The 14,608-nt window shown below is 46.4% G+C and overlaps 2 protein-coding genes across 4 annotated transcripts in view; one reads left to right on the forward strand and one right to left on the reverse strand.

The window, feature by feature from the left end:
• POC5 (POC5 centriolar protein) overlaps window positions 1–2,198 on the forward strand; it is a 48,238-nt gene extending 46,040 nt beyond the window's left edge. For 2 of the 3 annotated variants that reach the window (XM_074952705.1, XM_074952707.1), the window contains one exon: window positions 1,262–2,198. In XM_074952705.1, coding sequence (XP_074808806.1) covers window positions 1,262–1,411 — 150 coding nt within the window. In that variant the 3' untranslated portion in view covers window positions 1,412–2,198. The remainder of the gene's footprint in view (window positions 1–1,261) is intronic. The other variant, XM_074952706.1, reaches the window with a different exon arrangement.
• The window catches only part of POLK (DNA polymerase kappa), a 115,344-nt gene continuing 102,876 nt past the window's right edge, over window positions 2,141–14,608 (reverse strand). The window contains exons 24-27 of the mRNA XM_074952708.1: window positions 7,066–7,161; window positions 4,597–4,795; window positions 3,820–3,951; window positions 2,141–3,540 (exon numbers count right to left, since the gene is read on the reverse strand). Of these exons, the coding sequence (XP_074808809.1) occupies window positions 3,482–3,540; window positions 3,820–3,951; window positions 4,597–4,795; window positions 7,066–7,161 (486 nt within the window). The 3' untranslated portion in view covers window positions 2,141–3,481. The remainder of the gene's footprint in view (window positions 3,541–3,819; window positions 3,952–4,596; window positions 4,796–7,065; window positions 7,162–14,608) is intronic.

Genomic DNA, 14,608 nt, shown 5'->3' on the forward strand with positions numbered 1-14,608 from the left:
AAGGGGCAGCGATGTTAAAGCACTGCCGTGGCAGCGTTTTAATGTTGTTGCCCCTTTGGTCCCCTGCTGATGGGGAAGGGAGGGGAGGGAGGCAAAAGAAGTAGCTGCCCTGGGGCTGCGAATTAAAAGGGCCCGCAGCGGCAGCCAGAGCCCTGGGCCCTTTAAATGGCCGCTGGAGCCCCAGGCAGCGTGGGCTGGGGGATGCTGACCCCAGCCCTGCCCATTCCAGGGGGGCCAGAGCTGGCCCCATACCAGTAAGAGCTCCATTTTTACTTTCAGCCCTGGGGCTCCTGAGGCATGCTGTTAGCTTTATTTTTCTGACAGCGAGGACTGGATGCAGATTGTATGACTATGCGGACACTCAAACTGTTAGACTGTTTGTAGAGGTGTTAAATATGAGCTGGCTAGAGCTTGGAAAAGGAATTTTAAAAGGGGCAGGGGATGAGAGCAAATTTGGAAGGCATGTGCACCCTCTGTTCAGCCTCAAACTAGAAAAGGAAACTAGGCCCCCTTGAAGCTCTCTGAACCAGGGGATGTTTCAGGCCTGTGTCACACATACCTTACCACTTGTCATGTACATTTGGCAATAAATACATAATGCTGCATCAGCTGTCATGAAGTGCTTTTCTGATTGAATTAATCTTTGGCAATGGAAAGATTCTGGCTGGAGAGTAGTTAAGTGTGATTAAAATGAGAATGACCATAGTTACTGCAACAGGGAGGCCATCTGCCTTGTAGCAAAACAGCCTTAAGCCTTGTAAGGAAACTCCTGTGATGGAAATGTAACTGTCTTCTTACCAAAGGGTAACTGACATCTGAATATTTCCTTAGGAGGAAGCCATCTTGATTTATTCAGAAACTATCCTAACTTTAAAGGACTGTTGCTGTAAACAACCTAAATCGGACCACAACAGAATAACTTAACCAAGGTGCTTGAATTAAACAGTCTGATCTTTTTCTAAGCTAATTACAGAAGCTTAGCACTGTTGTCTGCACTGTTTATTAAAAGCTTCCATCTGCACAAATAAGAGAACTTTTTTTTTTTATTTTGAAAAGAGTTAAAGCATAGATGGTGATGAATAGCCAAGAGCTAAGAGAAAGTGAGGTCAGTGACCTGTATTACTCTCCATCCATCACTGGTTGGTTCTTCTCTGTTTTAGGTTCAGGTTCACTGCATTCCAGCTAACTTAATGGGGAATTCAGTTTCTAGGAGTACTTTTTAAAACGTTCATAGTAAGATGTATCTTATTTTATTTTTCAGCAAACTATATCCCAAGCCACTGCTGCTAAATACTCTCGAACTGTGCACCATGCTTCTAATGCCACCAGTGTGAGACCTACTGGACATGGTGGACAAACACCTCATAGCCAGGCTCATACTAACATTCAGTCAATAAAAGTTGTGGACTAAGGAGTATTTTGAAAAGCTTGAATTTTTCCTTCCAGGTGCAGAGTTTTACCAAGTTGCAGAGTAAAGCTCTTCCCAATGTTTCCAGACTGATGTAACAAGGCTCAAGGATACATCATGTTTTTACCTTTTAAAAATCAAATTGTAGACATATTCAAATGTTGAGGAGGAAAAATAGCAATTTGACTTTGCACTGTAGTTCTCTGTAAGTGCAAGCTATGTCTATTTGAGAACCTATTTTATTACATGTATATTTAAGGTAGCTGTTGAATACGGTTTTTAATAAATGATCAAAATCAATGTTTGTCCAGGGTTTTTTATATAAAGTGTTAATTACAAGTAGGTTTAAGTTTTTTAAAAAAAACTGAACTGGATTCAGTCACCGCCTGAAAGACTTAAGATTGTGTAGTACTGTAACATATGAAATTAGGTGTGCGGATTAATGCTAGGGAAAGAGTATGAAGGTAACTTTAGCTAACATAGATCCAAGATAGTACAAGGAGAAAAATTATTCACCATAGCAGTGTCCTAGCTGTTTCCATAATGAGTATTGGGATTCCTTCCATTTTTAAGACCAAACCAATGGATTGTTTCAGCTCATGTTACAACACAGTCACTGTTCTTCTAAGGTGTTAGAGGAAGGGAACCCGGTCCTACTCTCTTGCACAGGTGCAATGCCCAGGACTGCAGAATGCTTTTAACGCAAAATTTGTTTTATTACCACCTTTACCAAAGCAACTGTCAGGCTTGCTGGAGATTTTTTTTTCCCCCAGATGAGTGCAACTAGAAAATAATAATTTTCAATTTTGTCATTAGAATTTAATAAACAAAAAAATTACCAGATGAACAGATACTTTAAATGAACAAGTCAAGCATCTTCTGCAGAACCAAATGTAAATTGTTTGTTAAAACAGCCCAATGGTACTTGCAACAAATGTTCAGTGCTCTCATTCTAGAGAAAAGCTACCATCAAGTATTACAGTAAAATATTAATTCCCAAATAACAAAGCTTGGTTTTTTGGAAAAGGAACAGTACAGATGCATCTACGAGCTGTTTACAAGAGTAATCTGTATATAGTGTTGTGTCATTTTGTTGGATAAGTTTATTCCTATTATGAGGCACCTGCCCATGTTATATTGAAGTTGTATCTTGTATTTTTGTCCTGTATAATCAAAAAATGTTAAGAATAAATATCTAAACAAGTCAAAGCCAGTCAAAACAGGAAACAGTTATCCTCTTTGCAATTCACTTTAAAATGAGCTAAATCTCAAATTTAGGCTGGGTGTTGGCCTATTATGGAGAAGGTGTTGATTATTTATCCACATAATCCTCACTTATGAAATACAAGTGATCTGCTTTCTAGCTGACAGGAACTACATTCAGTATTAAGCACAAACTGGTTTAAGTGCAGTTCCAATACGGAATTAGTGTATTAGTCTAAGTCACATACACAAACATTGTAGCATGTTCTCTCACTTGGCAGGATAGTCACAAATTAACATTTGTGTAATTGTAGTGGTCATTCTCTGCCATAAAAAATTCAATTAAAATTACTGTGTAATTTCTTTCAAAGATGAACTGTCAAAAAAAGGCAGTCTGGAACTAACCAAATAAATAACTCAGGTATAGAAGTTCATAGCACTAATAAATAGAGCTTTGAAAAACTTCATAGACAGTGAGCTACATTTTGCAAATACAGTAGAACCTCAGAGTTATGAACTGACCAGTCACCCACACACCTCATTTAGAACCAGAAGTAGACAATCAGGCAGAAACAGAGGTGAAAAAAAAAAAGTACAGTACTGTGTTAAATGTGTAAACTACTAAAAAAATAAAGGAAAGCAGTATTTTTCTTCTGCATAGTAAAGTTTCAAAGCTGTATCAAGTTAATGTTTAGTTGTAAACTTTTGAAAGAACAAACAATGTTTTGTTCAGAGTTACGAACAACCTCCATTCCCGAGGTGCTCATAACTCTGAGGTTCTATTGTAAGATCTTTTCTGGAAAGAGTATTTACAAATGATTTTCCATCTGGAACATAGGCTATGGACTATGACAGCTTCTGTTAAAGAGTTCATGAAACTGCACATTTCCTCGAATCCATCTCTGGGCTCATTTCAGCTCTGATTTTATCTGTAAAGAAAGAAGGAAAAATGCTCTTACTAGACAGGCATTGCTCCTTCCCAGGCCTGTGTCAGGTATGCCACTACAATTGGAACTGCGTTTGTTGTAAAACAGGTCTGTCCATCTCCCCACCCCCAACCCTGAAGTAATTTTAATAGTTTCCTCTGCCCAGTCAAGCCCAAAATCCCCATAACTACAGATCTAGTAGGGAGCCTTGTTTCTGCAGGACTGCACTTACGGAGCATCTCCCCCACATAGCTTTGTCTTGCATATTAAACAATAGCTTACCAGCTACTTGTTGAAATCCTACATGCACCAGATCTTCATATATATATTTGACTGGATTCTGGTGAGCCAGCAATACACCATGTAACCAGATGAGCAGCATTCGGTGTCCATGTTCCTTATAGCTCTTTTTTCCTATGCAATATACAACATACATGTCTGTGCCATCTGCTTGGAGTAAAAAACCCTGTTGTCCCAGCTGCTTTTGTAAAAGATCCCAGTTTGTACGGCATTCCTCCAACTCTACTCACGCACTTACTTCCTTTCTGTCCTATAAGCAAGATGGAAACTAAGACTTCCAAAGGTGAAAGACTAGTTTTCACTCTAAAGCGAACGGAAAAATCAAGGTTAATGGTTCTTAAAATAAATTTATTCCTTTAACTTGTGTTAATGTATGGAAATACACCATGGTGTACTAGCAAAGAATGCAGTATGTGCTGCAGAAATGAACTGTCAACACTATATGGTTCTTTCCTAAAAAAAATATGGAGAGATTGTCAGCAGTCCCTGAGGATTCTGAAGCAGGTGCATGAGTGAGGTCTCTCAGAATGTGTTAGCATGAAATTTATTTAAATTCACCATTGAAGGTAATTTAAAAAAAATCAGATAAAATAGCATGAATTTGATTTGAGTGAAATGTCCCTATTTGACCAAGGAAATAATGTGTAGCTGTGAACCCATATGTCAAAAACCAGGTCAGAGTTGACTATAACTCCCAGCAGCCATGTCTTCACCTAAGCTATTTATATACTTCTGTACCTGATCAGTGCATTTTGTTACCTGTCCACTGTTCTTCAATGGCTTTAATTTGCTCCTCTGTAAACTTCCAGAACAAGGCCAGCGTCTTCCACTCTTGGGGTTTTAACTGATTGTAAGCCAGATTCCAGAGGCAGTAACGGATTTGCTTAGTCTGTGCACTGTGATCCTGTTTGAAGACTAGACTAAAATCTGGTGCATCAACATGGTTTTCTAGATGTTCCTGAAAAGAAAACAAAAGATGTTAAATAAGCTGCACAAATTTTAACTACAGATTCAGAAACAATAGTGAACATTTGTACTTGGCTCCCCTGGCAGTTAAACCACGTTCAGCTGTGGACTTTGACATCCATTGTCAGCAACAGGTAATTTTCTTAGTGTAGACAAAATAAAGAGTACCCTGTTACCATAGTTTGGCTAGCAGAGCTCTAAGCGGGGGGGGGGGGGGGATCCCTTTTCCCCCATTGCTTAGGGCAACTGCAACTAATCTCAAAACAGGGCTGAGCAAAATTAACTATAGAGTGGACAGGACCTAAAGCCTGTTGTTGTATGAGTTAAAATGTAATAAGATACTTGTCAAATTAAATGCTGATTTCACCAGCAATCTTGCTATAGATTTACTGTTAATATGCTTTTGTAGGTAGGCCCTGTCTATGCTACCGAAATGATCATTTTTAAGCATAATTGTGACTAAGCCACATAAGATGTTTTCTGTTGCCTCTGTGGACAGAAAAAACATGTGCAAGCCATGTTTTATGGTCTGTCTACATTAGGGTTTGTCAAATTTCCTACCACTGGCTCAATGTCCTTAGTGAGGGCACTAGTGTAGACAATGCGCTGGTTGCTGGCAAGTTAACCACAGCAAGGCGTAGACTGTCTCTCACAGTTAGATGACATGGTTAGAAGCAGAACACAGTGGACCCTTGGAGCCCTTACTTCATTGAGGCTCTTACTAATGGAGCAGCACTAATGGAGAATCTTGGAAGGGTGGGGGGGAAACAAGGGAGTTTTATCATTGACATCCAAGGGCCAGAATTGTACCTCTATTGCAGACATCTTGTAAGGCCCCAATTCAGCAAAGCATCTAAGCCTGTCAGTTCAATGGGACTAAAGTATGTGCTTAACTCTGCTCATAATGGGAGTGGGATGAATATTTTAAAGCCCAGAACAGTGTGCCAGGAGAATAAGACAATAGCTATCTAAAGCATCCAAAGTATGCCTTTGGATTGTAGGACATTTTAATTTAATAAAAGTGTTGTTCTAAAATAATGGTTCAAAACAATATAGTTAGAATATTGTAACACCACCACTTGTTTATTTCCTAGCAGCTTATGTTCCATACTAGTAATATTTTTGCTACTCCAGCGCCCTTGCCCATCTGTATTGAGATACTTAGCTACAGATAACGTGGTAGAAAATAAAACCATAGTGCTTCTAACATCTGTTCAACTGTTTCACAAAAACACCTGCTTATACATCTTTTCTTTTCCTCAGACAGTTAAGTAAATGTATCGAAAGGAGTATTCCTTAGTGCTATCTCAGTGGTCATATTTTCTCCAGGAATGAATAGCCTGACCTCCACTTCCCTTTTAAGCTGAAAGGAATAATAATGTACCTGACAACAATTCCAGCTGGACCAAACCCCATCAGACACACACAGAAGCTGTGTAGTCCATGGACTTGTTTTCCCCAAGAACTCTGCTTTACCTGCACTGGTTCCCTGCAACATTAATTATCAGGAAATATGAAGGAAAGACAAGTAATGTATCTGTGTAATAGCTTAGCAATGATAAGCAGAGGTAAAGTAGAGAAAAGATTGCAGAGTTACACACTGAAGTATAACAAGGAGGCAGGCAACTGCATGTCTCAGTCTATTTATATTTCCAAGGAACTAGTAAGAACCAGCAAACATTGTCAAAAGACAGGTGGTTCCACTGTCTGACTGGGTGTGTGTATTGTAAGTAGTAATATAAGTCCACTTGCCGATACTTATCTAATGGTGGGCCTCTCAGCCAGAGGAAATGTCTCACTGGATGCCAGGAAAGGAAGGCTGGTCAGGTGAGAATGCTGTGAGAGACACATTAACTGAACTGAAGCTTAGTTAATGCTTTTGGCTGGTTGCTTTTTTTAAATAGGTAGGGCTTGATTTTCAGAGGAGCAGCCTGGATCTGGAACAGCCTGGCTCCTGGGACTTCATGGAACAATTTGAAGTTTGGTTAATGTTGTCACCTCTGCAGTTTTTTCCATGTGTTAGTGCCTGGGGCAGAGAGGGGAAGGGATATGCCCAAGGCCTCACAGTTAGTTAGAGGCAAAACCTGGACTAGAACTCTGGACTCTCCAATCCTGCACTCACTCTTCTGAATTTTGTAAATGGTAGGTGACACTTGGTGATAGGCAAGAAGGAAACCAGCTGAGGCAGAAGGGGCTTTAAATCTGGTTAGAATCTGCTTCTTCAGCTACTGGCCCCTTTGGAAAGAGAGAGCTGTTTCGTACCTGTTTCAAGGTGTAATGCCTTTCTGCTTTAATAATCATATCAACAACGAGGGCATGGTTGCTCCTGGATGCGACAGCCAGCGCAGTTTTTCCTTGCTGAAAACAGAGACCGTGAGTTACAGCATGTGTCCAGGAGACAGGGGCAGAATAGCAAGAATCTAGAGTCTTTGTTTACTGAGCCCTGACATTTGCAAAGAAAATATTTCAATATAATTTTTATGCCTCCTGAGTGACAGTATGTCACTGTCGTTGCTCTGGGTGAACTGGAGCCCTTTAGTTCAGTGCATTCCAGACTGCAAATGGACGAGTAGAGCATTTCATATATTTGTGGTTACTAAGGTAGGGATGAGAAGCCCCTAGCATAAGAACAGGTTTCTGTCCCAGACCCTGGTATATTGCTGCTGCTCACCTCTCATTCTCTATTGTGTACTCTAGCCTGTAAAGGACATGGGCTGTTTGAATACAGGGTGGAGCAACTTCTTGGCAGGTTAACTAGGAGGTGGTGCTCAGTGTCTGGTACAGCCACCAAAACACATAAGAACCACTGCTTTAATTCCAGCCACAGAGCACTATTTAATCTATATGAATACATCTCTGCTCCTAACAGTTCAAAGCCATGTAAATGCTTCTGTGACTTTACTGGTTTATCTCTGTAATCCTTTTTTGTCACTGGATTTGCACGGAGCTCAGCCGCCCTACATATAAGTATTCTAGATATTTTCCACCTATTAAGGTGTAGGTGATCTTTCACATTAGGACTGAAAGAAATCAGCCTCTAATTAGAGGGCTCAGAAATTAAATTACAAAGCACTTTAACACTCCAGCTATTACAAAGTTCGCTAATATATACCTTCTGAATTCCAGCTCCATTCAAGGTCATTATAATTAGCCCATTTGGGAGCCCAGGAATTTACATTTCACAAAATCCTCATCAGAGAGAGAACATTCTACATAAAAGAAAAGACCAAAGGCCTAAAGAACTTACTGGAACCCATATCTGCCTGGTCGCTCCCCATTCACATGAGAGCAATCCTGCCTTCTCTAATATATGTTCATGCCATTAGGACACCTGTTGCTATACTCAGTAAGTTACATAACATCCTGACAAATGGGGGGGTTCTTTCCTGGCCACTGAAGAGTCCAATAACCAAGGTAGAATTTTAATGAATCTGGAAAAAGAAACAGGGCCAAACGGAGCATCCTCTGTGCACTAAGAAGCAACAACACGCATCTAGGAGCAGCCCGTCACCTTTCTAGCCACAAAAATTGAAGACTCAAGATGTGGGAGGGGAGAAAGGCCTGGCAACACCACAAGATCAATCCAAGCAGGCTGCCTTTTCCCTAACACAGGGATGGAGTGCCCCTGACCCACTCACCCCATTCCAAACCAATCCGGTCTCAAAACTCCCATATCTGCCAATGTCCCCAACCACTTAACCTGTCCAGCCCACAGACAGGGAAGCTGCTAGCCCAAGAACTAACAGTAGTGCAGCTGGAGAGACAATTTGTGAGGCTCCTTCTACACTACTCTGTAGCCCACTGCCAAGGAGCTCTTCTGGGTGTAACCTGGCCCAGAAGGATATGGTTATGTAATGCTGAAGTGAGCATGAAATATGTATTTTCAGTGTTCGCCTTCTTACCTATACCTTTAAAGCACTGTGATCTCTCAGGTGGCGAAGGCCTTGTCTGCAATGGGCCAGGGATTGTGTTACCCAAACAGGGTTTAATCTTGGTTTAAGCCTAATATGGTAACCACAATTCTTGGCTCAGGGTAGACAGACTGCAGGCTGATTGAACGTGAAGACTACATCTCATACCAGTATCTTACCGCAGCCTCACAGAACACATCAGCCATGTAATCCTCCCTCTGAGTCATGGGTCTCTTCTCACAGAACAAATGGCTTTTGTAGAATCAATATTGGCTTTTTATTTTTCTGCTAAGCTGCATCAGTTTCAAACTCAGTCAGGGCAGCTTTACGTAAGGAAATAACTTGTACTGTCAACAATTCGGTTTATTCTTAATTTTTGAAAAAGCCACTGAAGAGCTACATTTGCTTGCCAGAAACTACAGGGCCCTACAGCTGGCAGCGTATCCAGCTCAATCACCAAATTAATAACAGGGCAAGAAAACACTTGATACTTTTTGCTTATTATGGTATTTCTCATAGACACTTATGGTGTTTATACAAATCATTACAAATTATGGCTCTGTTTTTCCAAAGCGGTCTCTAATGAAGACGTGGCTTGGGGCACCAGAGCAATGTAAGCAGGCACAACTCCACTGAAGTTAATAGAGAAGCACATGCCTCTACTGACAGCGAACCTGGCTCCAGATGTGGAGCTATTACATCTGCAAACTGTTATTCTGTCCTGTTAGTCTTATGTTTTTCCATCAGTGCTCTTTGGTAACAGAGTAGGCCTTTGCTGTGTGTTTCTCGATGGATTCAGTTTTGAAGTACATTGGTTCTTCTTCGAGTGCTTGCTCATATCGATTCCAATTAGGTGTGTGCGCGCTGCGTGCACGATCATCGGAAGATTTTTACCCTAGCAACACTCGGTGTGTTGGCTGAGGCGCCCCCTGGAGTGGCGCCTTCATGGTGCCGGATATATGCCCCAACCGACCCAGTGCCCCCTCCGTTCCTTCTTACCGCCCGTGACTGTCGTTGGAACTGTGGAGTGCAGCGTAGCTGATCGCCACTCTCCCTAGCTTCCTCTCTTAGTACCTGTTAATAGTTGTAATTAGTTGTTAGTGTACTTAGTTAGTATACTTAGATTAGTGTACTTAGTAGGGTGGAGCGGGGTCTTCTACCCTCTCCCCCGTCCCGGTACCGGGGCCCATGCTGGGGTCTCCAGGCTTCAACCCTGCTTGGCTTGCCTGAAGCTGATGCCAAAGGTGTCTGGGGGAATCTTGCCTAAGGTGTCTGGGGGAATCCCACCAAGCGGACAAGTGCCGCATTTGCAAAGCCTTCAAGCCGAGGACCAAAAAGGAGCAGGACTTTAGACTCAAGCAGCTCCTTATGGAGGCAGCACTTAGCCCGGTCCCTTCCTCCGCGCACCGGGACTTCGGTGCGGAGTGCCCCTGCGGCACCGACTGGTCCGGCACCGTGTTCGGACTCTGCTAAAGACGCGTGGCGTCAGGCCCCCCTGGCACCTCCACCACCGCGGCGCCGGCCCCTGTGTCTGGGCCAGAAGAAGAAGCAGCCCAAACAGGTGCCGACTGCTTCTTCTTTGTCAGTTCAACAGCCACTGACACTTCCCGCACCGCAGCCGGAGCAGCGTCCATTGCTGGAGCGCACAGGACAAGTAACGGCTCCTGCACCGTCAACTCCAGTGCTGCAAGAGCTGTCGAGTCCAGTGCATGTTAGCTCCCCGGTGCACACCGCGGTCAAGCTAAGGCTGCCCTCCACGCCGGGGACCTTCTCTACAGCGCGGGACTTGACTGCGCTCACAGAGCCGACTCCGCTGCAGCCAGCAGCGCCTCCAGTGCAGGCGGTGCCGTCGAAGGGAAAACCATCCCTGATACGACCGCCGTCACTGAGTGAAGCAGGGCAGCACCGGTCCTGGTCCTGGTCCTGATCTTGGTCCCGGCACCTTTCACAGCACTGCTCACAGTCCCGGCACTGATCCCGTTCTCGCCGCCAGTCATACTCGCGACGCTGCTCCGGCTCGCAAAGATCCGAATCACGGTATGGCTGGTTCCAATTGGACTCTCGGCACCGCTCCTGGTACCGATCAGAGCGGCGCTCGACCCGGAGCCGATCCCAGCGCTGGTCTTGTCAAAGGTCACCGTCGAGATCCAGATCAGGCTCCCGCTACCGATACGACCGCAGGCACCAATCGACATCTTGGTACTGTTCTACATCTCGCCACCGGTCCCTGGCACCACAGCACCGTACAGCACTGGGAGACTCTGCGCCAACACGTTCGGTACTGCCTTGGCCGTCTCGCTCCGCCTCCACGTCGTCATGCTCACAAGGTGGCCACCACGCCCAGGACCAGGGTGAGGACGGTGCAGGACAGTGGCTGGACGAAGGCCAGGACCCAAGCCAGGGACCTCCACAGTGGTCTTTTTGGACCCCCTGGACATACTATCAGGCCCAAGGAGTTCCTTCAGGGGCTTCCTGTTCCGCCCCTTTGGAGCCCCGAGTACCGGAGGCCACTGTGTCTCGCCCCACCCCCCCAGGGGGTTCTGAGGGGACTGCTCCAGCGCCAACACAGGCCTGCGCCCCTAGCGTGGTGAACCTTGGGCAACAAAATTCCTCCACATGAGGACCCCACGCAGGATCCCTTAGTCCCGGGGGTATCTTCCTCGTCCTCGCCTGATGAGGCAGTGGCAGGGACTACAGTTTCAGGCCCTCCTCCTATGGACCTCCATGTCCACCAGGAGCTGCTCTGCAGCGTGGCATGCAATATGAACCTCCAGGTAGAGGAGGTGGTGGAGGTAGAGGACCCGGTGGTCGACATTCTGTCTGCGAAGGGACCGTCCAGGGTGGCCCTCCCAGTCATACGGACTATACAGGCAATTGCCAGCCTCTATTCCACCTACAGCCAAGGGGGTGGAAAGGAAGTACTTTGTCCCCTCAAAGGAGTACGAGTACCTCTACATGCACCCCCAACCGTGTTCCCTTGTCGTGGCTTTGGTCAATGAGAAGGAACGGCACTGTCAGCAGGCCCCGGTGCCCAAATCAAAGGATGCTAGATGCCTACACTTGTTTGGGCGCAAGGTGTACTCAGCCAGAGGCTTGTAGCTCAGGGTGTCCAACCAGCAGGCATTCCTGAGCAGATACGATTATAATTTGTGGCACTCTACGGAGAAATTCAAAGAGTTGGTTCCACAGGAATCCAGAGAGGAATTTGGGGCTCTAGTGGAGGAGGGCAAAAAGGTGGCCAGAACCTCCCTGCAAGCCTCTCTGGACGCAGCGGACTCGGCAGCTAGGACCCTGGCCTCAGGCATAGCCATGCGCCGCATCTCGTGGCTGCAGGTCTCTGGCTTACCACCAGAGTTGCAGCAGGCCCTCCAGGACCTACCCTTTGATGGCCAGGGCCTATTCTCAGACAAAACAGACTCAAGGCTGCAGAGTCTGAAGGACTCGAGAACTATTATGCGCTCTCTGGGAATGCATACCCCAGTAACGCAGAGAAGGCCCTTCAGACCGCAGCCTCAGAGATCCTACCCTTCCCCTCAGCCAAGACAGGGCTTCTTTAGAAGACATGGCCGAGGTGGTAGAAGACAAACTGGCCACCAAACCAGCCAAGGCCAGGGCCCTCCCAAGCCATCGGCAGGGCCTTAGCAGAACTTCTGAAGGTGCGCCCGAGGATGGAGCACCAGTCTCCATTCAGGATCCTTCCCCACCTTTCCAAGATCGTCTCTCCCATTTCCTCCGTGCGTGGTCTCTCATAACATCAGACCGTTGGATCCTTCACACGGTGGAAGGGGGTTACTCCTTTCAATTTGGTTTCCCCCCCACACTACCCTCCTACCCAGTCCCTCTTCAGGGACCCTTCTCACGAGCACCTCCTTCTACTGGAGGTCCAATCACTCCTAGCTGTGTGGACGATAGAGGAGGTTCTAAGAGAGTCAAGGGGCAGGGGTTTTTATTCCTGTTACTTCCTAATCCCCAAGGCCAAGGGCGGGCTTTGGCCCACCCTGGACCTACACGGACTCAACAAATATATGGTAAAGTTGAAGTTCTGCATGGTCTCTCTAGGGACCATTATTCCTTCCTTAGATCCTGGAGACTGGTATGCCGCCCTTGACATGAATGACGCATACTTCCACATTGTGATCAACCCAGCGCACAGACGGTTCCTTCGCTTTCTGGTCCATCAACAGCACTTTCAATTCACCATCCTGCCTTGTGGCCTATCTACGGCCCCTAGGGTGTTTACCAAGTGCATGGCTGTTGTGGCTGCCTCCCTTCATCGACAACGGATCCAAGTGTTCCCATACCTTGATGACTGGCTTATGTGGGGCTGCTCCACGGATCAGGTGCAGTCTCATGTCCATCTCACCATCAACATGTTCAATCGACTGGGCCTCCTGCTCAATGTCGTGAAATCTACTCTGGTACCAACCCAGAGGATAGAATTCATAGGAGCAGTCTTAGACACAGGCCTAGCCCGAGCACTTCTGCCGGAAGCACGCTTCCAATCCCTAGTGAACATCGTCCACAGTCTGCAAAACTTCCCAACCTCGACCGTGAAAACATGCCTATGCCTCCTCAGACATATGGCCTCTTGCACATATGTGACCATGCACGCCAGGCTGCAGCTACATCCACTCCAAGCCTGGCTATCAACAGTATACCGCCCAGGTCGGGACAGCTTGAGCACGGTGGTTACCATCCCGCCAGGGATATTAGCCTCTCTAGACTGGTGGCTGGACCCCAAATCAGTGTGCAAAGGGGTGCCACTTCACACCCTGCAGCCCTCTGTGTCCCTGGTCACGGATGCGTCATCCCTGGGATGAGGAGCCCACTCGGTGTCCTCCGTACACAGGGGCTATGGTTGGCAGGAGAGTTATCCCTGCACATCACCGTACGGGAACTCAGAGCTGTGCGCCTGGGGTGTCAAGCATTCCGAGAGCGTATTCAAGGCCGTTGTGTTGCAGTCCCCACAGACAACATAACGGCCTTGTTTTACATCAACAAGCAAGGGGGAGCCTGCTCGTCACCCCACTGTCAGGAGGCCACTCATCTGCGGGAATTCTGTATAGCCCACTCGATCCATCTGGTGGCGTCGTTTCTCCCAGGAGTCCAAAACACCTTAGCAGACAACCTCAGCAGATCATTTCAGACTCACGAGTGGTCGGTTTGTCCGGACGTCATCCACTCTGTCTTCTTGAAGTGGAGCTTTCCCCTGATAGACCTGTTCGCCTCTGGCGAGAATTGGAAATGCCAAGTGTTCTGCTTTCTACAAGGACGCTCTCCAGGTTCCCTGTCAAACGCCTTCCTCGTACAGTGGAAGGATCACCTGTGCTATGCCTTCCCTCCATTCCCGCTAGTCCACAGGGTCTTGCTCAAGCTGCACAGGCACAGAGCCTGTCTGATTTTGGTCGCCCCGGCATGGCCCAGGCAGCACTGGTATACCACTCTCCTAGAGCTGTCGGTGGACACTCCAATTCCTCTCCCACTGTGGCCAGACCTGAGCACTCAGGACCACGGACGACTCTGTCATCCTGACCTGCAATCTCTCCACCTCACAGCGTGGATGCTGCATGGCTAACTCCATCTGAGCTGTGCTGCTCTCGCTTGGTACAGCAGGTCCTTTTGGGTAGCAGGAAGCCCTCTACCAGATCCATGTACTTAGCCAAGTGGAAGCGTTTTTCCTGCTGGTGCGCTCAGAGTCATACGGCCCTGCTACAGGCGTCAGTACCTATCATCTTGGACTACCTCCTGTCCTTAAAACAGCAGGGCTTGGCAATATCATCCGGCAGAGTGCACCTGGCAGCTATTTCAGCTTTCCACCTGGGCGAAAACGGGCGTTCGGTCTTCTCCAAAGCCATGGTCAGCAGATTTCTCGAGGGGTTGGAGTGCCTGTTCCC

This window comes from Natator depressus, chromosome 5 (assembly GCF_965152275.1).
Source record: "Natator depressus isolate rNatDep1 chromosome 5, rNatDep2.hap1, whole genome shotgun sequence".
Taxonomy (NCBI): domain Eukaryota; kingdom Metazoa; phylum Chordata; order Testudines; family Cheloniidae; genus Natator; species Natator depressus.